General features: G+C 40.7%; 3 protein-coding genes across 4 annotated transcripts in view; all 3 read right to left on the reverse strand.

Moving 5' to 3' along the window:
- The window catches only part of LOC145452768 (afadin-like), a 259,770-nt gene extending 236,214 nt beyond the window's left edge, over positions 1-23,556 (reverse strand). Inside the window, exon 1 of the mRNA XM_080330919.1 lies at positions 23,541-23,556. The gene's annotated coding sequence lies outside the window, so the exon portion shown is untranslated. The remainder of the gene's footprint in view (positions 1-23,540) is intronic.
- LOC145451708 (uncharacterized) lies at positions 3,203-5,209 on the reverse strand. 2 transcript variants are annotated; one of them, XM_080329922.1, is made up of 4 exons: positions 4,885-5,209; positions 4,107-4,197; positions 3,917-4,043; positions 3,203-3,492 (listed from the first exon to the last, which is right to left on the reverse strand). In XM_080329922.1, the coding sequence occupies exons 1-4, from the start codon at positions 5,132-5,134 to the stop codon at positions 3,484-3,486; spliced, it is 477 nt and encodes a 158-aa protein (XP_080186048.1). In that variant the 5' UTR covers positions 5,135-5,209; the 3' UTR covers positions 3,203-3,483. The 2 variants fall into 2 exon arrangements, with proteins under 2 accessions (XP_080186048.1, XP_080186047.1); XM_080329921.1 differs by having other exon boundaries at positions 3,805-4,043; positions 4,885-5,203.
- LOC145452737 (growth hormone secretagogue receptor type 1-like) lies at positions 20,368-21,306 on the reverse strand. The gene has a single exon (XM_080330893.1). The coding sequence runs from the start codon at positions 21,304-21,306 to the stop codon at positions 20,368-20,370; it is 939 nt and encodes a 312-aa protein (XP_080187019.1).
- Positions 23,557-25,822: the final 2,266 nt, after the last annotated feature.

Here is a 25,822-nt window from a genome sequence, read left to right on the forward strand (position 1 = left end):
TTAAGCAGTACGCATCTCGGCGTATCCAACCGTGAGTCACGTGTTGCACATCTAGTTATTATAGGGTTACCATACGTCCTATTTTAGGAGGATTTGTTCTCTTTTTTGACTTTTTGGAAAGTGTCCTCGGAGGACGCCCAAATGTCTTCTTTTTTTGAGATTTTGTCTTCTTTTTTGAGAATTTTGGTTGAATATAGGGCCAAATTCGACTGATAGGAACTGTAGGAACGCTACGGCGGCTATTCCGGGAGCTGGGCTGGAAAGTTGACCTTTTTTCAGTCAACCACCTGTTAATGTGAAAGAAAAACTGTATTTTCCGGGAGTTGAGCCTATTTTTCTTTTTTAGTCAAGTGACCACGAAGTGGGAAAAATTTACCATTTTTTTCATGATTTTATAAATATAAGTTTTATTTTTTTGTCATGAATCGATTTCTTACTAAGGTTATCTGGGGGCCGCATGCGGCCCTCAGGGCCGCGGTTGGGAATCACTGCTGTATACCATGCACATTGCGCCATGCCCGTAGCGAATTAAACTATATGCATATGTACTGCACATTTACAAGTCAGAGTGCGCGATAGCTGGCTCCAGCTCCGGCTCCAGCTGAATTTTGTGTAGAACTCCGGCTCCGGCTCCAGCACCGATAAAAATGAACAGCTCCGGGGCTCCGGCTCCGGGCTCCAGCTCCGGCTCCAAAGCCCTGGGTAGAAGCTCAGCTTATACGTCACATTTCTAGTTCATGATGATAAAACATTACCCGTTGATGATTCGGGACTGAAAATTGTAATTTGTTTCGGTGCGACCTTCTCGTAAAATTACTCGATTTCGGATTGACTGGGTGATTAAATAAAAATGAATTGAGTTGAGCCGGGTCAAACGTTGAAATCAGAGAAGGACTTGCGACTCGGAACGGTGACTTGGTAATCCTGCGGATGCAACAATCTATGAAACTGTCATGGGGAGTAGTAATATATCAAAAGGTCGTAGCTTGCGTCGTGTAGGGTCTATAGCTATATAATCAGGTGAGTATGGCTATTATTGGTATTCTGTGACCCCGTGACATATATTTGGTTACATGCTGGATGATGTTTGCTCTCTTTATCCATGTTATTATCGGTGGGGAGTAAGGTAGCAGTACGCTCTACAGCTGTAAAACCAATGGATTCTTCGTCGATTGGACATTTCAATTCCAGTGGTTCTTAACCAGGGTCCGCAGACCCCATTGGGGCTCGAAACACCACATCAGGGTGTACGAGATGAATTGTGGAATTAGGCCTTTATGCTGGGGAATATTTTACGGGCCAATTTATTCAACTGGAAAATAGTCTGTGAATTGGCGCTCCGATTTTAATATAGGTATCATCAGAAATTGTGTTGAAAATGGACAGAGGCTAAGAAAAATCTTATCGGCGGCACAAGGGTACGATCGCTAAAAAGGTTAAGAAGCAATGCTATTACTATATGGACCAATAATGATTATATTTAAGTTGTTATTGATATGTTCCATGGCAAAATGTAACGCTGATTTAATTTGACTTTGGCAATGACTGTAACAATAGCCTATACTTATCATGACTATATCAAAACCAGGATTTGGCTACACCGCCCAAATGCTCTGATACCCGATCAATTTTCAGATTTTAAAATATTCTACATAAAATTGTGGCACGTCATAGGTCCATTAGCTGCAGTATATAACCCGACAGTTTTACGATGTCATGGTGCAACTTCTCGCATGATGTCTATAACTCATTAAATAAAAAAATTAGGCCCGGTACAAAAACAATTTTACTCAAATATTTGAAAATGTGATTTTTTCCGTGTCAAGCGTGAACAGTACAATAGTAAATTACATTTCCACGGTGTTTGTGAAATTCCTGTCAACATGGTCTCGTCAAATAAGGCCTACTTGAAAATTAAACATTGAATAACCGTATTATTGATGCTGCGGCCCGCGGGCTCATCAAAAAATAGGAAATTGACCCGCGAGCACATTTGAGTCTGAGACCTCTGGCCTACAGCTGCTCTCATACAGCCCTATACTATACAACGATTTCTGATTCTTAATTTGCAGAATTTCCAATAAAATGCTCCGGAGCAGTGGTCGACAACAGCTGGTTAGTTACTGGTTTACGTAAAGTCGGTATGATTTTGCAAGTTCAGAATTCTAGTGCATGAAATCAAATCGAATTCAAGGTAATTTCTTTATTCACAACCAGTTTGGTACTAGCAGTGGCGTGGCGTATGTCCGAATACGCCCCTTCCAGGAACGAACACTCCTCCTTTTCGAGTCCAAATCTCTATGCTTAATATGACGTAGCATAATCGCTCATTTGCAATTAGAAGTAGGGCTGGGCAAAATCGAGTATCTGAGTGATTCGATTCTGAATCACGTAATATGCTTCGAGTCGAGTCGAGTAATCGAGTATCACTCATTATGACGTCATGACAGAATGTAATATGTAAAAGTTTAAATATGTACCTTTTATGCGACCACAAAGAATAAAATGCCTGTTATCCATCACATTAAAGATACTTTGGTAGTTTTTCGACCATACCGATTTCATTGCACTTGGTGACAATGTTGTGGGATGATCATGACTTCGGAAATGTGCTATTTGCAGTAACGTTCGTAGCTTCGTACTATATGTTTCGTATGCTACGATACGGCCAATCAAGGTTTCAAGGTTTCAAAAGTGAAAATTAGTATCGAAACTATAATTTTCATTGATAAATTAACTTTCAGAGGCGAGGAGCGTATAATTTCAGTACTCGAAAATATCGCCTAATTTGATTTTAGTTCTTCCGAACGCACAATCAGATGTATCGGAGGCCTGAAAATCAGATAACATAACCGTGCTATCATTGTTCGATAACATGTGGCAATGAGGAGATGATATAGTCCTGGACAGTTCGTCGGAGTCACTTCTGCACCGCGATTCTATTACGTTTTTGACTGCACGTCTGTGCCGAGATAATGATATTAAAGATTGTATCGTACGCACTTCCTTGTTCATTGCTCTCTACCATCTCAACACGGCAACAATGCAATACTAACTTGTGTTGCCTGCACTTGTGAAATAATCTGTATTAAGTATACTGGCGCGCAACACTGTCTGTAACCACCGGTCTACAATAATACTATTGGCCAAGCGTCCAATAATTCAAAAGGTAGTTACAGCTAATGATATGTCACAACAAATATTATATTTACATTGGCAAATTTATTCCAGTATAAGCTTTTCTTGGCTAACCCGTATCAGGAGCCAACCTCTCTAAATGAGGGAACATTCGAAATATAGAAGGAGTAAACAGACTCGCTCACGACACATAACACGTTGAGGTAACGCTATGAGAGAGACAATTTCGGCTATAAAATAACTGACTAACAAGTATCAACACAGGACTAATGGAATGTTCCCAGATTACATAGAAGTTCTTTCTGACTGCGAAGAATCGGCTGTTGTAGCTCTATAATGGTTGGTTCAAGAACCCTAAAATAAAAAGAGAGCAACCATGAGCAACTACGGAATACTGATAGCCACTATTATATTTGGTACATTCACAGTATCTAGGAGATGTTGCACGATGGTAGAATTGCAAGCCGTTATCTGATCGTCGTCACTCATGGCGGAAATAGAGACTGTGATGCTGGGGTAAAAGTGTCATCCTCATGCGATTTTCTATTTTGACTAGAAAAATTTAAAGGATTCTATGTTGCAAACAGCCAAACACTAAGGTGCGCGATCCACAAACAAACTGTCACATTGGTAAATGCATCAGGAAATTATGTCAGTTGTATTTACTTGGTTGTGGAGTCGGTCAGGCCGGGGTAGTTTAAAACCACGGTCTTCTAGTGGTCGTTGGAGGCTGCCACGGTGGGCGAGTTGTCACAGGTGTCACAGGAACTGATCTGACCTGTGTGGCAGTGGTCGTTGGAGGCTGCCACCGTGGTCGAGTCGTCACCAGTGTCGTGGTTTGGCCGGTTGATGTAGGCTCGTAAGAACAATAGTTACATGTTATCGGGCAATTATGACTCATAAATCTGGAAACGTAGCGGAAAATTAAACCCTTTCCACCTTGCGCAAACTCAAATTCTATCGCTTACGTGGACATCGAATTTGTTGGGTTGCAGATTCTGATTCCGAAGTAACGAGTGAATAGCTGGCAGACGGAAGATGTGTCCCTGCATTCGCTTGCTGTAAAATAGGAAATCGAATTTCAATCATTCTTTATTAGATGATCAATCGGGCATTTATATTGGAATTTAGCCGTTGGTTATAGGCAGGGTTGCCACACCATCGGGGTTTCTCAGATTTGTTTCGATTTTAACTTTTGGCTTTTTTGTGTCCTGATTTTAGGCTTGATTGTCCTTATTTTCGGCATGCGTGATTAATGTGCTTTTGCGCCGAGATTTTATGACATCATAAATGAAAAGAACTCCAGTAGCGTGATGGTGCAATAAACACTTCTGGACACTGCAATATATGCAATTGTGACGGTAATACGTCAGCCGCAGAAAGAACACTATTTCAAATAACATAGGTACCCCAAAACACAAGAAGAGTGTCATAATGATGAATTCAAGCTAATTAGAGGATATCCCATAAAAAGTATGTAACGTGATATGACTCGCTGGGATAAATACGAAATATGTCTAAAAAGTAGACGCTTATCTTATCCTAGTTTCGTGCCCATGTCCATGTACCCTGGTTATCGGTATATGTATCACTTCAGAAGGGCCAAAACTTCAAAGGTGCCAAATGATGCCGCTTAATTGGTAACAAAGATCTCCCATTTTGTGTTTGAATTTATGAAACGATCGGACCGTATCTGTCATTAATAAATTCCATTATTACTATTAAACTCCCGTTATGTTTGCAAACCTTGGCAGTAGTTGTTCGAGCAAGACCGGTAAACAACTTCAATTCTTGGCGGATTTAGGATTCGTTGGCGAGATTGTAAATCGACTTTGCCTTTACAACAGGACCAAAGCGTCCATTCGGCATTGCTAGCGGAAGCCTGCGAATCGCACGTACTAAGCACGAATACCAGGAACAGCCCGGCAGTAACAAGTATCTCCATGCTGCCTATATCTGTGTCACTATACTTCATGAAACTGCAATAATAAGGCATATGGAGTAGTAACCGTCAATTGTACTTACTATCTGCCACTGTTAGCATTCGCGATGAAGGTGTATTCTCCCCGACCAAACGACTAAATCCGAACAATTTAATTTTATACTTTTTGAGCGTTGGCGAGCTGCCATCTCTCTTTTTCTTCGTTGTCGATAGCTATCGTCGTGAGACGCGACGCAGTTGGAGATTGCTTGTGGAACTTTTCAATTCGACATTTAAAGGCTTTACGCGATGGTAACGATTTCAAAAAGATTTTATGTCGAGTTACGACGGCTGTCCTGTACTATCATTTTGCACACGAACCAGACATAGGGTGCATCTGGTGATTATTCATAGCCTTAAATACGTTACAAAATTTTTATAGGTATTATTGAGAATGAAACACATCTAGTGACCTGTTCTAGTGGCCGTATGCCAATTAATCAATTCCCTGTTCATCGGGCCTTGTGATCAAGTATTGATGCACAAGTGCCTCTGGTAATTTTTCATAGCCTTAAATACGTTACAAAATTGTTATAAGTATTATTAAGAATGAAGCTCGATTTCCTGCTCATCAGTCCTCGAACCTACACGAACATTGCATTGCTATTTGCAGCGTTGGAAATGCGTGACCTGTGCGTGTAATTGATTCGATTACTTCACCAACTGTGTATGCGTTAAAATTTAGTCACTCTTCAAAAAAGTAGTCGCCAAGGTTGTGTCAGCATTCTTCCAACGTCTGCAATTTATATGTCTATATTTCTTTATATATGTGTTTTGTGTAGTGGCATATTTCCCGTTTAAGACTACTGATATACCTTTTCTGATGCCTCGATTACATCCAATTTAGCACAACCCGTACAACTCACCATTACTAACGAAGTGCACACGAATTGTCTCTCAAATATTATAGATCGACCTCATCATTTCGACAGAATTAGAATACTGTGTTCCTCTCCGCAGGAACCGTAATATACGGTAATATCGTTTCACAAATAAAACTGCCACCATATGATAGATGTAGGTTGCATTTAAAATCAATTCAACAGGCATTGATGACATTATCATATCACGTATATTCTACTCTCTATATCGGCGTTAAACCGCATTATATTCTCATAAGATCTATCCGCCTGATTATCATAATATCTTGCTAACCCTGCCTGTAGTCACCATTCATTTTACCAACCGCTGCATGCTTAATTCCTGATAACGGCTTTACACGGGACAAGTTTTCTGGATAGGAAGTTACTGCTTCCCGTCATTCTACTCTATAATCGATTAGACAACATAGTACACTGGCTTCCTATGTTAAAGTATGATTAATGACCATGTGATCAAAGGAATTGCAATTTTGGGTTACATGCACAGATTGCGTATACGGTGAATGAAATCTCTCGCCACAGGCTATTTGCAAGACTTCGGCTACGTCATTGGTGTCGCATGGTACAGATTAGATGAGAAAAAGGGGCTTTCGCGGACCGAAAACTAGCCTATCAGCATCTAAACCACCTGTTTGTACAAGATCATGATTCGTTATTTCCGTCATGTCATGTCGTCATGAGTGACATCTTTCAAATGACGCAAAGCGTATACTCTGCTGCATTGCTTTTCAACCTTTTTAAGCTCCATTCGCATTTTTTTGTAAAATAAATTTCATTCGCACAGACTAACCGAAAATTGTTATACAAAAAGAAGATGAAGATACTTAACAACATTTTGTTCAGATGTGCAACCAACTGCATGGCTACTATGTAGCTTAAACTATCAAGTGTCTCATTAAATAGACAACTTTTTTCGCTCGTTTTGATTTCAACTATATTTCCCTAAAACCCTTCTCGGCCAATGAATTTTTTGGGTTTTGTACAAGAACGTATACTAGTGCTTTGATGGCCAGGTCTCAAAAACCGTTCTGCACTCCTATCCAAAATACCGCGTATTTTTCGCGAGTGAATAATGCTTGATGGCAGAAATCGTTTTTGAGAGCTGACACAAAGGTCCTGTTTATCGGAAGGGTGAAAAACTCACATGTTTGTATTGAGGCTTGTGCCTCATGTCTTGGAAAATAAGGTCCAAAATTATCAAGGATGGTAGGCACATTAGAGCTCGATAACTTATGATACGTTGCTCCAACTTGTGTTCCGTTTTTTTTTTCGATTTGCCATTTTCTGTATCGCGAGTAAATGAGAAGAGCAAATAATCTTACGATACCGCGTGTTTTGCTCTTTAGCTCAATCTAACTGAGTTTTTGTGGCATCTCGTGACCCGAGCCTCACCCATAATAAGGAATCCATTTTCATTTTACATTAGTATGCTACGATTTTACGGACATGTATGACATACATAACGCGCACGCCACAATTCTATACCCAGCACAGCTCTAAAACATGTCTGACGCACGCGATTTCAAATTATGGTGAATTAAATTCCTCTGCGTGTCGCAGTTCTACTGTCTACTCGGATTGCAAGAACGGGACTATTCTGTGCCGGCAACGGAGCATATACATATCGAAAGGTCTGGCCATCTAGCATCGGTCATTTTTCGGCCAAGGGTTTGTCGCCGCTTATGTTTGTGGGACCGAGTTTTATCAGCGGTTTGTTGGCCAAAACTTTACGTCTTCATGTACCCGACGTGGAAGTGGTTGGCTTCGAAATGAAGGAGTCTCATAGGCCTGAACTCGCTCGTTCCTCACCCCTACACTAGTTCATCCCAAAGGTCTTCCACCAAGGTTTTTTTTTTTGGAATAAATTTAACAAATATCACATACATATTAACAGATAGCCCTGGCACCGTGTCGACCCAAACTTATACCCTTTGCGATCCACAGTTTAATAAACCTTGAAGGGGTAAAAATTTGCGTTACAGTAACTTGCAAACGTGAGTCTGTAATGATGGTATTTACTACTATCCTCGTGTCTTCCGCTATTCTAACAGTTATGACGAAAATATGATGACTGTTTAGCGAGAGAAAGCAGAAAGTCAATTGACGTCATATTCCAGCCAGTCACAGGCTCAAATGGGATGATATACTGTATGTCTGTCACTACATCAGCTTCCAAACCAGGCTTTTTGTTATGTAATAATTATAGTGCGAAAATATTGATTCACTACGGCCTGTGAGAGCTACGATTAGTGGTGCGTCGTAAGTTAAACAAGTTCTTACAATTGCGTCTCAACTAACTGTTACACTGTCCTTGAATTCCCAACAGGTTTATTTGAATTATTCCACGTCAGAAAATTAGCAATTATACACGATTTTCACTCGCACTCAGCCGGATTTTTCATTCGCACCACTTTCGTCATTCGCACTGCAATTTTTTTCATTCGCACAAGTGTGAACCGTCACACAGGTTGAAAAGCACTACTCTGCTATAATGACAACTACTCCGACAGTATCTTGCACAGGCACGTAAGCAAAAGGCATTTGCGGTTGAATTAACATTATGTCATCGTCCATGTTGTAATTCCCGATCACGTCTAACCATTTAGAATAGTTTGTTTGTTTGTTTTTGGGGTATTCATGGTGTTTGTCGACTGCTATGGTCATTTACACCAGGCCGATATTCTTCTTATTTTCCGTAACTGCCGACTTATAGCACGGCCCACCTCTAGGCTTTTGTAAGACACCGCTGACGCGGATGAGGTGGCGAGGAGGACTTTAGAATAGTTAGTGTACACACAAATCAGAACCCTTTGGAACCCAGCACAATCCGCAAGAGTTAGTATGGGTATATGTAATAAGGCGAATCGACTATATCTGGGGTGGCCAACCTGCGGTCGTAGAAGAAAATTTGTGCGGCCGCTAACACGTAATTCAATTTATATGTGTTTGTGGCCATCGACATGCAAATTTAATTTACGAATTGACTCCCGAAGATTTAAGATATTATGTTTAATCTTGTAATTTTCTTCGCGCTAAGGCGGGATTCAAACGACTTCAATTTTCGATTATAATATATTAACGCGATTTGCAATCGGAGCTCGACAGTATAAATGCGAACAGGGGAGGAAAATGATGCGTCCCATATCAAAAATACCAGCTTGTAATTGTGTGCTTCTCACGAAAGAAATTTGTTTCTGCTACGTTTGGGCGATTCCAAAATTTTTCCACTTTACCGACAATCCTGATGGGAGGTCAAGGAATAACAGCAACAAAACAATTGGCGCACCCAAAGTTGCATCATCATTTATAACTTGCCTAAATTTTCGAAAACACTCTCTCCGTCAACTCTACGGGTGACTCTGATCACATGGGATAAAAGAAGGATAAATATTTGATATTAATATGTGAAAATACTATTAGACGCGATAATACCACACCCCTGTCACCATAGGCGCCGAGTTACGGGGTGGTGGGGTGGCGCAGCCACCCCATGACACATTTATGGGTTGGCGGCCACCCCATAAAATAGGATTGAACACCCACCGCTGTCAATTAGCGAGTCCGTGATAGCGCGTGTAAATGCCAAGTATTTACCTTCAACCGATACGCGCGCGAATTATTGAATACGCAGCTTCGTCGGCGGCGACGACGAACTAGTGCTTAAAGCGCGCCAATCAATTCTAATCCATGATTAGTAATCAGACCATCGAAGCAAACTCGTTTACGATGTCGATTTTGACACGCTTGCGCTGAGAAACACCATCTTCTCTCTCGACCAGACGAGCGATTTCACGTTCTCCTTCTCCTAATTAATTTTTTTTTGCACCCATATTCGTTTACAAAATAATTCTTGAGTTAGTTCCGTGATAGTCTCTTTAATTGGAGGCTTGGAGCGCGAAATAGGACAGTGTGTTTGTGTATACCTGCGAATTGAAAGTCATTCCTGTGCAAAGTGCGCAAATTCGTTACTCTAACAAGGCTTTGCCAACTTTTATCGGGAAATGCAACAATGCAGCTCAAACGTCGTTATGATGAGCAAGCAGTTGTTGCGATGTCAGCCTCGGAACCCCATTGTGCTGTACGCAAGTTGAGGAATTCCTGATATGATGTGCGCTTTCTCGCTTGCTATCATCTTTAGGCTACTAATTCTTGTCTGCTTTATACACTCGTATTCCGTCGGTGTCACTTGCGAGTGTTTGATTTGTTATTAATACTGCGCATTGTGCAGTGCACGGCGTTGAATTACATTGTCAAATATTGATGCAACACGAGATTCTCGGTGGCGCAAATTCTGAATTTATTCGATTAGTTTGAACGGGAACCTTTTATGTTCCAGTAAACTTCATTGCTGGGCGGACTCTATCGAGCGCACCGTATCGCGGATCGGATTTCAAACATTTGGGATTTGTAGTTCTATTGATAAGGCATGCGCCCATATTACTCTTGCTGCAATAACACGTAGATAATTAAAAGCTCACCATTTCACGATCACACTCGACTGGCTAATCGGGGCCTACGTAGGCCCCGGGCTGATATTAACCAGCGCGTTGTCGGTATTAAAACCCTGGGTGCTTAGCCAGGGAGATTCTCATTTATAACTAGAAATCCCGTCCTCTTGAAATGCCAATTCACTAATTCGTATTATCGATGCTGCGTACAGCAAATTAGTGAGAATCATTTGTATGCGTAATGGGTCATCGATATCTCATGTGCACTATCGTCGGTGGTTTGATTTAGCCGTCCGCATGCAGGCCTGCTACCGTCCGCAGAAACACTTTCGCCAAACAGTAACAATCTCTGAGTGTAATATTGTTTGTGTTTGTGTATCTTCTTGATTAAATTTTATGCCCGCGTCTAAACAAATTGTGCTCGTTGCCATTGCCGAATCTGGGTATTTTGGTATGAGTAGCGCACCCTGTAATTGTAATTATTACGGGTTTGCGGCATGTCTACAACTTCGTTATCAGCGCAACCTTGCCGGCTGATTATACAATCCGATAAAATTGATAACTACTATGTATTTCGCACAGCGTACCGGTGCTGATTACAGCAACCTAACGACCCTTATTAGATGTACAAATTCGACCGCATCGTTAGAAACGTTTATTTCATCGCGCGCTCTGAGTAACACCATCTCCTATCGCGATTTGACGACCAAATATACGTTAACCTTCTACAAATTAAAGTGCAATATTTGCATCGATGAGGGCCGCAAGCCGCGTTTAAAATATTTTGTGAACCATCTTTGTGATAAATATTCTCGGAGCGCAAAGTTGAACAGTGTTTTATTGTGTGTGCCTGATAGTTGGAATTAATTCCAGTGCCCATAATATTATTCCAATTATGCTTTGCAAACGTCTTTCGTGTTCCAGAATTGTGTTACTGATCGGCAATCAATGACCTAATTTCGCAATCATCTCAGCGGGAGACCGCGTCGCGTTAATAATACGACTTGTTGAATTGCAACTGAATATTAGCATCAGAATGGTCGTTTCAAAAGGACGGTGTTTTGCTTTTCAAAAGGGGGGCTTCGACACCCCCTGCCTCCGCGTCTGCCGCCACCCCATGCAAGAATAAAAGTCGGCGCCTCTGCCTGTCACTATTCATAGCATGACCATTTGCAAATTTTGGTGCGTATATAGCAGTGGTCGGGAACCTTTTTTGTCCGAAGAGCCATATTGGCCCTATTTTTTCCCATCTCAACTCCCAAAGAGCCATACATGTCAATCAACTGTTACGTCACAATTGAAAATTCGTGACGTCATGGTAGCACTTATTCGAACTCACTACATGGGATTCCTCGTGTGCACCATAAAGCTCGGAACGAGTGGTAAGGCACAGACGGCCCAAGCCTCACCATTGATAGCGCAATTCATTGTAAGTAGCTTAGAATTTCTTATAACTGATATTAATCCAACTAATGTGACTGTCACACTGATTCCGAAAATCTAAATCAGGGGTTCTCAACCCGCGGCCCGCGGGCCGCATGCGGCCCGCCGACGATTATTTTGCGGCCCGCGACATCTTCCATTATGAACGCAATTGCTACTGGCACAGTATTGTTATCGAAGACCGATGTGTCATATTTTTTGAAGAACAGTTGTTGTGACGAAGCGTAGAAGCTTAAAATGATACCACGATAGTTTCTTCTGGAGTTATACATATCGCCTGATCTTTGGTAAAATGTTGCTATAGCTAGGTGTCAAGCCCAGCAATCCATATTTCGAGGCATTGTTAAAATTGCCGACGACGTTACCGACGCATTGTTCAAAATTCTTAGAATATCGCTAAACCCAAGAATCTGCGAGAGAAGGTGTCAATGCTATAAAACGTCAACGTACTGTGCGAATATTCGCTGTTTCTGCAACTTAGCGGCAAGGCCAACACAACATCACCTGACAAATTTCGAAGCTACAGTTGTCTGATTCAATCGTCACCAGAAGAGTAACAGCGCAGTCTCAGTCGATGCTTTATCGCGTGTTCAGAAACACGACTTCAGCCTCTAGGGTTGGACGAATCCACCGACTTCACACACATTTCATGGCTAATTATCCAGGTGCGTTTTATCAGATTGGACATGGACATATTTCCAGAGTAAATGCTGACGGGGCAAACGTGCGAAGGGGACGTGTGAAAAACATCAACTTGAGAAAGCTGACTTCTGTAACTATATGTGTTGGGCTCCAGTCATGGAAAATGAGATGGGTTGATTGGTTTGCTTAGAAATGACCCCGCACACCAGACTTCTTCTCGTATCACTGAGAGCTAATAGTGATAATGGCCTCTGTAACGAATAACGTAATCTGAACGTAATTTTATACTTGCTCGCTCACGCATTGAAACAGAGGTTGATTCTATGGTGGAATGGTTTGGAGGTGCATATACCGACTTGCAACGAATGCTATGCGCACGCTCCATGAAGGGATTTACTTGCGCGGCTGAAAGATAGATATTGTCACACACAAAAAAAACAGCAACTGCAAACATTATTGCTTTAGAAAGCATTAAAATGTACTAAATTTCCGTATAAGACTGGTAAATAGGCTACAGTAGCCTAAATTTAATAGTAGCCCACAAATACGTGGCGATAATGTTATGCGGCCCGCGGCGTCTTTTGTTGTTACAATGCGGCCCGTTATACGAGGGAAGTTGAGAACCCCTGATCTAAATACTTACTCGATTTCTCAATTCTCAAACTATTTGGCGGTAACATAACGTTGCGCTACACGCATACATTTTATCGCCGGTACTACACAGAGCTATTAAATAGTATATTCATATTGAAATGAACCCGAATATTTTCGGCTGACACTCGTCAGGGGTAATCGTCAGCAACTAGTAGAGAATTGGAAAGAACATTGTATATCAACAATCGTATCACAAAATATGACGTCACCATTTTGTGATACGATTGTTGATATACAATGTTCTTTCCAATTCTCTACTAGTTGCTGACGATTACCCCTGACGAGTGTCAGCCGAAAATATTCGGGTTCATTTCAATATGAATATACTATTTAATTGTATATTGAAGTTCTGTACCTCCAAGAAGCTCTTCAAACACAGAGCTATACTTACCAATCAAGAACGTGGATAGCTATGGCGTTGTTTGTAATTTGAGTTTGTGATTGTGAATGTCCCATCCAGAACAGTTCATTTCGCGCTGTAGATCAAGAAGACGATGTGTATTTGAAAACTGCGTTTTGAAATGGGCATCGACATGTCTGCTATGCTCTTTGATTAATCAACGTATCGCACAATCCAAGATTTGGAGTCGGGTACATAGAATTCGCGAGTGATATTGGCCGCCGGCACGACAGTAACCTAAATTTGATGATTCTAAACAGAGGGGGTTCGAGCCCCTAAACCTAAAGACGGCATTGTCTTTACCTCTCAAAGACATGTTTATCCTGCCACGAGAATAATTATTCTGGCCGTCATGAAAATTTACCAACAAGTCGCTGCAATATTGACAAATTCAGTACGAAAATAAATATTTGGCAAAGAGCCATATATGGCTCGCGAGCCATAGGTTCACGACCACTGGTATATAGTAAGCCGATATGAAAAACTCGATTAGTTAAGAGTTCATTGGGAATAGATAAGGACAGTGAGCATGAGTATATGGCGTCCAGGTAGTTCGTTCATTTCCCGTCATATTTGATTCGAGTCGTAGTAGTAGAGAACCCGGCTGCAGCATTTCGAAAGATAGAGTACTCCACGAGCTGTCAAAGCCAATGTTATCGAGCTTCAATCGGTCAACTCTTCATCACAGTTGAAAAGCATGAAGATCTTCGCGGCACAGTCGACCGTGGAGGGAGGCTACCAGAAAGCTGACAACAACGATCACAAGCTGATTATTAGCTTGGTCCTCCTTTCGTCTCCGAGATGCATTCGACGATGGCGTGGATACAGTTGAAGCAGTTACCCAAGATCTACCCGACTCAACCGCCTGTAATAACATCTTGTTACGATATTGCGCTCCAGTCACATTTCCAGGAGCGGCATAGTACTAGAGAAACGCATTGAGGCATTCCGAGAGGCGGAGTACTCCATGAGCTACCAAAGCAAATATTTCCATGTTGTAGTGTGTCGGTACAACATCACGTTTGAGGAACATGAAGATCTTCGTTGCACAGTCGAATGTGTATGCTACCAGGAAGCTGGCAACAACGATCACAAGCTGATTCACAGCTCGTTTCTCCATTCGCTTCCGAGATTGGTCAGTCGACGGTGCAGTTACAGGTCGCTCTCGTCTTAACAAGAAGACCGTAATAGCGATGCACAATCCATATCACCAACGTTGGAAGGAAAATTCCTGCAATCGTTGAGAATGCAACCAGCTTTTTCGCCATTGTGGCATGTTCCATGATATCACATTTAAGCCTATTACCAACTTTGAACGTCCCGACAGCGAATGGATAGGGTGATATCAGCAACAATGATAGAATCCATAATGAGACGACGGTGGAGGTGCATCTATGGTGAGATTTTTCGCTTCTCGATGACACAGCACGAACTATGCTGTGGAATCTGAACAGTCAAAGCCAACACTTGGTAGACTGTTGCGAACGATGTGCCGATTTCAACAGCAGTTGACAAGCCGTAAAAAAAATTCGGTAGGTTAGAGTCTTTTGCTGATACTACAACCTCCACAAACAGCGGGCTGTTACATGCCGAAAGCAAGTCGGAAAAGCAAAGCCCGGTGGGAATGCCCCCTACTGCAAGCAACCGAAACGGCGTTCTGATAGCGGCGAGCTGCACTATATTGTACACCGGGTCAATTCTAGTTTTATTTACCATACTAGACACATAGTTGTTCGTCGGATAAATTGAAAAAAAAGAATGGTCTTACATTATGTCACTCGCACTATCTAATCACTACTAGCAATATTTTGAACCTAATAAACAAGAAAAATGAATGGCCCCCAACCTGTTTGCCGCTATCGATTCACAGGTGTGCTGCAAAGTATTATAGAATTTTGAAGAGGAATTGTACAGATATTTGATTAATAAGGCATGCATTCCATAGCAATTTCAACTTATGACACCTGCAAAGATGGTAATGGGGTTTGATAGGGGCCGATAGCAGCTACCAGTGGCTTATATAGATTTGTAAATGCTCATTATCACAATGAGTAACCTCGATATTTGCTAGTATGAGGTGCGTCATCAAGTTGTCGACATTAGAACTCATAGCATGAGCTCATGGGTGATTATTTATCCTTATGTACAATTTGTCAGTGTACGTAAAGATGGTCTGACCGCAAGCGCAACCATCGTCAGTTTCAAAAATTACATTTCGAATTATATATTATGCTATTTCCCCCTCAAATCGTCTCATAGCGTTGACTTTCTGAGTTGGTTATAACCAGGCCGTCTTATTTTTGGTATTTCGGGAACCAAATGCCAAAACTGCAAAAAAAATTAAAATATCAAAAACAGGGATTTTTGAAAATATAGATATTTATGAACGTTTTCGACGGAAATGTCAACAAGTCTTGAAATGAGTACGCATGAAGCGAAAAAACAAGTGTGTAACGCTAAATTCCTGATTGAGGTCTGTGAACCCTTTAGAAGACCGCGTTCCACCGTCGAAGGGATCTATGTAATGCGAACGAAAATCTTAGGGTCGAGACCAAAAAGTCGAGTACTGAAATCTAGATTTACGATCTACTGTGGATTGATAAACTCGGGTAATAAATGATATCCGGCAATAGGTATGTATAGCTCAATGACTATGCATTTACCTATTGTCGCCGCACGTGCATTTTGTTACCTTATGTAGCCGACACGCCCTAACCACGCTGCATGTAAGTCAATGCGTATATATAATTTAATTTACTTTCAACTTGTTACTGAAAATGTCGGCATATGGTGCAATCAGTGATAGACTGTGTCCCGCTGGACAATATGGTATAGTTTCATCAATGAACAATTGAACATACACAGACACACTTACACAGTGCAAAATGCCTTAGTCGCCAAGAAGTAACCCCCATCAATTCGTACCATACACAGACCTGAAAACATTCAGTCCTTTAGTTTGTCCGTTGGATATTTTTTATATTATATTGAATGTTAAAGCCACTCGTTATTTTTTACCGTTGGTTAGCGAGTGATTCAAATATGTCAGCAACGACTTTGAATTGACATCATAAGTGTTATTGTTATCTGTGTGAATGAAGGTAGTTATGCACGCATATCAAATCGACTATTCGGATTAGATATTGCAGAAGCAGTCGGTTTTATATTGGACGAATTGACTCTCCAACACCGTTGTCAATTCGGTTTTTACTCTCACTGTTTGATGACACAAAGTTTTGTGGCTTTCGTTTGATATAAAAGTATAAACTAAAGCGTTTTACATTATTAAGTCGACGATACAAATATCAATTCATGTCGATGCCAAAACTGCCAAAAACAACTTTGAAAAATGACAATAATAAGCTATTTTTGGAATATGCCAAATAAGACACAGCCAGGTTATAACCAATAGCGTCCACATATGACCGCACCCTGCTTGCACTTCACGCGTAGCCAAAATAGTGCTATAGAAATACTCTGGCTTATATCACAGTACTATACAACACCAGCATGGCTTCTGAATCGCAGGACCTGTTATATCTATGTTTGCACCTCACTATGGATCAGTACATACGTTTTCATTGAATATTATCAGTTCCCGATTTGAGAAGTCGCATGCAGAGATTCCCATGCCTGTTTTCCAAATCTACCACTCAAGCTGCGAAATGCATTAGAATGTGGTATCAATACTGTTTAGTGTCCATCTTGAAAAGTGGATCTTCTATTGAGTGCACTCAGGATGCATAATGATAGACGTGATTCTATCATTACTTCTAGAAAAGCAGGTTGTATGTTTCGAATGCAATACAGATCGCGTGCCACTAAGTACTAGATATGTGTGAGACGACTTTGCATTCACATGTGGATTTATGATAATTGTCATGTCCAAGCATGCACTGAGATTATCATGTGATATCGATACAGATGAATCAAGTATATCTTTATCAGAAACAACCAGAGGTGGTCAGTAACGAAGTAGGCTACTTCAACATTTTCGAAGTACTCAAGTAGTTTTCCTCTACTTCTGGTACTTACTCAAGTAGATCTGATTTTTTTTCTGCTTTTACTTCTACTTCGTAATATTTTGTGATCTACTTACTTACTTTTCGCTATTTTCAGTTTGTCAAGTAGAAGTAGTTCAATCCTCCAATCAGGAAGATAGCCTGAGGAATTTCGGGGCTGTTTTCACGGAGTATCAACATTTAATTTTCATAAAAGTCGAGTGAAGCCCGACATTCTCGACGCGCCTCGCGCGCAGTGGATACGGAATATCCAGTATGATTTCACGAAAGTATCGGGGAATATAATTTAGGTAACGGGTTGGCGTGGTTACGTTTACACCACAGTGTCGCCCTTCGCCCATATGAAATATTTCATCACAGTATATATGGCTCATCACAACGTTTGAAATTGATGTTTCGCAATCTAGCATGTCCATGGCGTTCGCTAATCTGGAAAAGTGGACTCTGACTTTTTTAGTATTAGAGCTGTTTCAGCATACCACCTTTGAATTTGAATCTTTCTGGACTAAAGACATTAAATACATTTTCCGCTTTTAGAAGTAGCATTTATATTTAAATTTCAATTCCCAGTATCATATTCTTTGTGTTCTAATTAATTTCAGTTTTTTTAACATACATGTTGAAGTATAAAAGCAAGTGTCTTTAATTTCCGGTAATAAAGCTAACACAATATGTCATTTTACGACCCACCATATTTTTTATTAACGTTTACAAATCGCGCAAAGTGTTTACACCGTATCCTATACACTTTCTCCGTGTTGCTCTTCGACTAAACTACGGGCCTTATAATATGGGGGAGTCTGCCATACCATGATATCTTTTAAAACGTGCTGTTCGAGAAAACAGAGGATTAGTATCGCATTTCCATATCAATACTATCATTTTCATCCCATGATGTGGACGAATACTTATGCTGTCGAAAATTGGATACCTCCTGGTATGCATCAATATGAATCGAGCTCGGAACCTTTCGCATAGCTCAATTTGCACCTTTTGACAATCCATGTGAACGAATTAGGATCGTTTTAACAACTACTTACTTACTTGAGTAGATTTTAAGTCAGTCAATTCTACTGCTATGTGAAGTAGTTTTAGGTTGCTTATGGAAGAAGTACTTCTACTCGTACCTGAGTAGATTTTTTCGTCGCTACTTCTACTTGTACTTGAGTAGCTTTCTTGACTACTTTGACCAATGACCACCTCTGACAATATGACTTGTGGATCAACACACTGTTAAAAGAACAAAACCATGAAAATATTATTTTCACACAAAACGGGAACATTTTAAGGAACATTTATGGAAAATCACAGTGACTCTGCTTTTTCATTACAGATAGCAGTTCAGAAATGCGCGGTGTGTAACGTCACCTTGTAAACTGTCATTGCATTGTTATGTCGACGTTACACCAATTGCTTAATTACAAATGAGTTTATATATATTGGAGAAAGAAATGTCATATCAGAAGGACGGTGTTTCGATTTCGAACCCAAACCTCCCCCGGGTACGCCACTGCACACGACGTACCACCACAAGAGTCACAATTCGACTACCGATGGGGCCTATTTACTAGGGATGGTGCGAACCCCTGAAAATTTCAGGTTCGTGTGAACGCGAACCTTTTTGAAAGGTTTTGTGCGAACGCGAACGTTGACCTATGACGTCACCTGACGTCAGATTGCTAATTCCAACCCTATATTTCAGTGCACACCTTACCTAGCGACGAGTCAGGTCACATTATGCGATAATGTTGAAGTACATGCTGACCTTTGACAACTGTATGAGCTGGATCAAGCAAATGCTATAATAAGTCCCATAAAATCAATATATCCCGTCGCTTTGCTAACAAGTTCGACGAGCACTAGCTATGGAATGTAAGCTTACGCCTGAACGGCCTAGGCCAGTCCGGACAACGTATTCAACATCTCAATATTGCTACATTGATTTAGAGCAGAGTGTAAACCGGGTTTCTATATTTGCTACCTATATCGTCCAATATAAAAAAAAGGTAGCCAACACCCCAATCGCACGGCTTTGGTTTCTATTAGGGATGGTGTAAACGTGAGGTTGACGTCCCCGTTCTGTGTGTGAACCTTATAAATTTAACGGTTCACGTTCACAAATGAACCTTGGTAGGTTCTGCACTGTGAACCTTTTTCATATAGTACAATTTTACAAGTCCTAATAACGTCTTCGGTTCATATTATTTGCATTTCAACTTCGGACCACTCTATGAATGGCGCTAGTGGCCTACAAAAATCAACAGTAAACGAGCATGCACCTTGCCAATCTCAAAAATTTAACTTGCCTTGTTACAAAAATTTGCTCGAAATATCTAGCTTTCCGTTTATGAATATTTAGTGACTATCTGTAGTGAGCTTGACCCGCAATCACACAACATCAATAGCGAAATACACTGAATGTAGGTATAGTAGGTATAGTCAGCGAATGATGCTTATTCAACCAATCAATGAAATTGATATCGTTGTCTGATGTAAAAAATTAGCAGGCGTACGGGGTCAATCTTGATTCTTACATGTTTATTGTATCATAAAAACCGAGCGATTGGCTATACTGCTGTAAAACTTGTCAATGGGGTAATATCGGTAGCAAGTATTGAACCCCGTTTTACACTCTGCTCAATATCAACGGCAATACTCAGACGCCGAATACCTTGTAAGGTCTAGCCTAGGTCGCTAAGGCATAACTCCGGTTAAGAACCACTGAGTGAGTATGAGTTATTAGAAAGATGTCTATCGTCTATTTGTTTTGAATCGTAATCTCGCTGCTTGATTTCCCACACATCTTTTTCATTTCCTGCCGTATTTCATTCGATCCGTAATAGTACAGAAACGGATTGAGGCATTCCGATAGGCGGATGACTCCATGAGCCGCCAGTGTCCATGTCAACGTGGTGCGATCTGCCACTTGGCCATCATTTCTGAGGAACATGAACATCTTCGTTCCACAGTCAAATGTGTAGGCTATCAGGAAACTGACAACAACAACCACGAGCTGCTTAATAGCTCGCTTCTCCATTCGTTGCCGAGATATATTCGCCGATGTTCTAGATGTAGGTGGCTTCCGTCCCAATAAGAACACTGCAATCGCGATACACAATCCGGCTATAAGTAGCGTTGGAACGAAAATTCCAGCAGCCACGGACAATGCCACCAGATTCCTCGCCAGTGTGGCATTATCGCTGATCTCACATATCAGCCTGTTGTCAATTTCGGTAACTCCGACAGCAATCGGATATGGTGATATCATCAACAATGACAGCACCCATACTGAGACGATGGTGGATTTGATTGTGCGCTCCGATGTTTCTTTTCTCGGTGACGCATTGGTTACGGTGCGGTATCTGAACATGGTCAAAGCTAGCACTTGGTAGACTGTTGCGATCGATGTGCAGATTTCAATACTCGATGACAAGCCGCAAAAGATTTTCGGAAGCTTGAAGTGTTGTACCGAAAGAAGAACCTCCACATACAGCGGGCTGTTGCAAGCCGATAGAAAGTCGGAAAAACAAAGCCCGATGAGATTGACGAAAAATACTGTGCGTTTCAAGTTTAACAGTGTCCGTATCATCAGCAGATTTCCGACAACACCTCCCGCTGCAAGCAACCCAAACGTCGTTCTGATAGCGGCGATCTCTGTTGTACTGTAAATTGGGTCAATTCCAGTTTCATTTTTCATACTCGATGTCGGAGGACAAGAATGCTAATAGCGTATAATTAAACATAGAGTCCGTCGTCCTGATAAATTGAAAACTAAGTAAGTTCCTATGTTACTTCGCTCAATCGATCGAATGAGAACCAGAATGAAGACGTAGTCAAAAGGAAAAAGTCCAATGTGTTTTTACAAGTTTTACACATGTCAATGTTTAATAACTATTTTCTTTATAATTCGTTGTTCACCGTTTGATGAATACGATGTGTCGCAATGGCATGTGTGCTGGTTGGATTCACAACATGCGCTATTCTGACGTTAAAGCGGAAAGAACGAAAACAGCAATGGATGGAATGAAAGAACGAAGAAAAGAAAGTGAAAACAAGTTTAACACAGGGTTCCATTCCCGTTCTTAAACCAGCTAAATTCTGTCATAGACGTGATGTAATGTAATTCTACGTTTATCCAGTTCATAATCAATAATGTCAGTAAATTATAAATGGCGGAAGCATTTGAAAATTATATTGTCCAAAACTGCAATGGGACCTGGAGAATTCTGTTTGCGCGTGATTCTGAGATTCACGCACTAATTTCGGGTATGGACGATTGCATTTATTGTGCTCCGTTGAGATATAGCCTGATTCACATTAGACGCGAACTGAACCATTAGAACCATAGTGGTTGTGGGAGTACTCGAATCTGAACCGTGTATCAATTGTAATGACTACTGATTTGAGTCCAGTAATAAGAGATGCTTTATTCGTGTACCGAAATGATACGCTTCTTCCACTGAGACGTTACATATCAACGAAAATTCTAGCTACTATACTAGTGGTTCAATTTCAACCCTTTGTGGTGTCCGTCGGAAGTTCAAACTTCAGACTACGTATGGAGACGCATGAAATCACTTAATCAATTACTGCGAACGTTCGAAGACATGAAAGCATGTACCAACGGACGGTATCACTTACAATAACAATATGGAGACTTATAGGATGAGAAATGCAAGAAAACCCTGATGCAAAACAGAAATATTTTAGAATTTTTTCCATATACCGTAATGACATCTTAGACATAACCAAGACGGCTATCTTTGCTTTCTGCGGATAATAGAGTGGCAATTATTACTATAGTTGTATAGTACGACATATTCATCCCTCCAAAAAGCGCCGCGGTCAAGCGACTCACCGATCGCTATCTCCTAATGCCGTAGCGCTAATTCACAATCATGCACATGCGGCCGCCAATTTCAATGTGGAACGTATTTAATCAGCAAATTGTTTCAACATCATTCTAATGAGGCAATCTCAATAAAGATGACTAATTTTCAGCTAATCAGTGTCGTAGTTATATTTAATTAATTAGGGGTGTCCTTAACCAAACGCTATCACAGGATCTTCTCAAAATGGAAACGCAAATTTGCCACTGTAAATATTTTCATTTCCGAAATAACCGGACTATAACCTAACTTCTACTGGTTGGAATCGAGCCAAACTTGGTGTTCAGCATTTTTTTAGGCATCCTAACAATCTAGTATAGATATAGTAATAAAACTTTGTTCCTGGTCCCTTATTGGGTGATTAACACAACTTGTAGGGGGATCTGTATACATATACCTCACCCTCAGACATAATGTAATGTCTGATTTAGCGTCTCACCAGTACTATCTCCTTATGCTACGATCTAAAGGCGTTGCATCCATTATTTAAAAACCCACTAGCTAGAGTCACAGATACCTCTTTAACCATTATTGATCACATATACACCAATCTCTCCATTATCAATTTAAGACCTATAGTTTTAGACTATGACATGACGGATCACGACCCTGTTCTAGCTCAGGTAAAGTTGTCAAAAAACTCCAAAAAGATAATATGCAACCGATATACCGGCGCAGCATGCATTCTGAAGCATGTGAACTTCTGACAGACGATGTGGAGCAATTTATCACATCCAATGAACTTCCCACTCTGTGCAATAGCAACTTCAATCAGTCATTCGAACATTTCTTGTTAGTTGTGAAGCTGCTAATCGATCGAGTTATGCGTCTACAAAAACTGAGTAGAAAAAAAGAGAAAATTGCTGTTGAAACCTTTTATAACTGCCAATATTCTCCTGGCCATTAAAAACGCAATAGTCCTCATAGAACATGGATATCACCAGGCTCAGATAAATCCAAAATTGAATACCAAGGGTATGCTAAAGCACTCTCCAGGATCAAAGCAGAAGCAAAACGGACGTATTACAAACAGGTGTTTCACAGAAATACAACCAAATCCTAAGCAAACCTGGAAAACGATCAATAGCCTAATTAATCGTCCTTCGGCTAAATAATACGTTGACAATAACCATTACAAATGATCACGGAGTGCCCACTTCTAATTCTCACGACACAGCCTCGTTATTCAATAAACATTTCTGCTCTATCGGTAATAACCTAGCATCCAAATTGCCGCCAAGCCATGATTCCCCGACAGAAGCTATTCGCAGTGTTCCCAACTCGATACTTCTCTCTCCGACCACAGAAGAGGAAATGATTATTTTAGCTTACTCACTCAAGAACGACAAAGCTGAAGGATGTGATCGAATTCCTATGAAACTACTAAAATTGATTATTCCTTTTATTACTAAACATCTGGTCCATTTTTCCAACAGTTCTATTTCATTGGAGATATTTCCAGATGCATTGGAGGTCGCCATGGTTGTCACTATTTTCAAGTCACGTGATAAAACAACTTGTCAACAACTACCGTCCCATATCCATCCTACCATCCTTGTAAACAATTTTTGAAAAGCTACTGCATCGACGACTTACCAGCTTCCTCGATGCTCACTCTGTCACACTGGACAACCAATTTGGCTTCCGACAAAATCTTGACATAAATCAAGCAAATCTTGCCCTTACTTCCAAAATTTATCAGAGACACAACTCTGGTCTGATTTCATGTGTTGTTTTTTCTTGATATAAAAAAGCTTTCGAGACTGTCAATCCTTCAATACTTATAAATAAACTCTCGTGTTATGATATCAAAGGTGTAACCTTGGATTTGATTACAAGCTATCTTACCAATCGATGTCAATATGTTTACAGTATGGATCGCACACCTTCTGAAAAGGGTGATATAGTGTGTGGTGTTCCACAAGGCTCCGTTTTAGGACCACTTTTATTTCAGTCTATATATCAATGATGTTGCTGACCTCAGTCCTATTTGATGATGATACTTGTGTACTTATATAACCTACAGACTTGACCTTTTTTCAATCCAAAGCTATTTCCAAGATTTGTAAGATTAGTTATTGGATGAAAGCAACCGACTAACCATTAATTCAATTAGACTCAGGTACTTGTTTTCAATTGTAAAGCTACCTCAAATTTTTCACCAAGTGTATCTGACGTCATTATTGCACCCTCAACCCATACACGATATCTGGAAATTATCATTGACTCCAATCGTAAATGAAAGACCGACATTTTCAATCTTTGTAAAAAGCTATCTGCGAGGGCCAGAATGCTAGCCAGACTGAGACAATCTCTCCCTAGACAGACCTTGAGAACAATTTATTGATATGATGTCAGACTGGCAATGCGTTGCTTCAGCATTGTATACAAAGGTGTTTGTCGATTGTATACAAAGGTGTTTTTTTAAACATAGTTCGTGAATTAACTAGACTTTTGGGCCATCACGAATTTGAGCTCCTATGATTGCTAGGGACGGAGTTCTATTTTGGTCTGCCACATACTTCTTCCCGCGCAGGATGAAATTGCATGGCCCGCAGTCATGTGTTTGACAGTTCTGCAATATTTATAGGTCGATGCAGATATGTGGTTATGTGTTGTAGCCAGGGCCGGAACAGTACATTTGAGCCAACTCCTGCCCTAAAAAACACTGGTCTGGGGCCCACCATAGGGTGATCGAAGCAACTTCTGGTGGTCTCACTATATGCATCTGATTTCTACGCCCGTGGGGTCCGTGAAGCATTTTCAGGGGTCTGCGAAGACTTAAAATTTGTAAAATGATTAAAAACCTAATTTCTATGTTATTTCTGAATTAGGAAAAGCATGAGTCAGTTTCGCTGCGTGATAGCTAAAACTTTAGGCCCTCACATCATTGAAATGGTCGTCGGGTATGAAATATCCGACTGTGAAAACTCATTTTAATTGTCAAATTGCCAATAGCATGCAGATGCAAACATATTGCCGTTTAGAGATGTTTTATTGGGGTTAGTGGAAAAATGAAATTTTGGAGACAGCAAGGTCAAACAGGGTGACTTCGAAATGCAAAACATTTTGATTTGGAGTTGTCAGTCTAAGCAAGTTAGTTAACAGTCGTTTGAAATACAAACTCCTTAATTTTTTTTCCGAATTTGTCCGAATGAAGGAATTGAAACCTCGACACGAAATTTATTTTCTCATGTGATATAACCACCAGTGATGAGCGGAGTCTGCTTTTCGAGACTCCGAGTCCCTCCGACAACTTTGGTCTCTGAGGCAAAGTCCCTCCGACTCCGGGGATCTCAATCCCAGACTCCGAGATAACCCGAA

This window comes from Botryllus schlosseri, chromosome 12, assembly GCF_051294905.1.
Source record: "Botryllus schlosseri isolate E-star chromosome 12, Bs_hap1, whole genome shotgun sequence".
NCBI classification, from domain to species: Eukaryota; Metazoa; Chordata; class Ascidiacea; order Stolidobranchia; family Styelidae; genus Botryllus; species Botryllus schlosseri.

Excerpts from the sequence above, each read along its gene's own strand:
- LOC145451708 (XM_080329921.1), bottom strand. The coding sequence starts at position 5,134 with ATGCCTTATTATTGCAGTTTCATGAAGTATAGTGACACAGATATAGGC. Across the intron at positions 4,198-4,884 it reads CTCGAACAACTACTGCCAAG|CAAGCGAATGCAGGGACACA; the intron begins GTTTGCAAACAT and ends CCTATTTTACAG. Across the intron at positions 4,044-4,106 it reads CCAACAAATTCGATGTCCAC|ATTTATGAGTCATAATTGCC; the intron begins GTAAGCGATAGA and ends CTACGTTTCCAG.
- LOC145452737 (XM_080330893.1), bottom strand. The coding sequence starts at position 21,306 with ATGAAAAATGAAACTGGAATTGACCCAATTTACAGTACAACAGAGATC.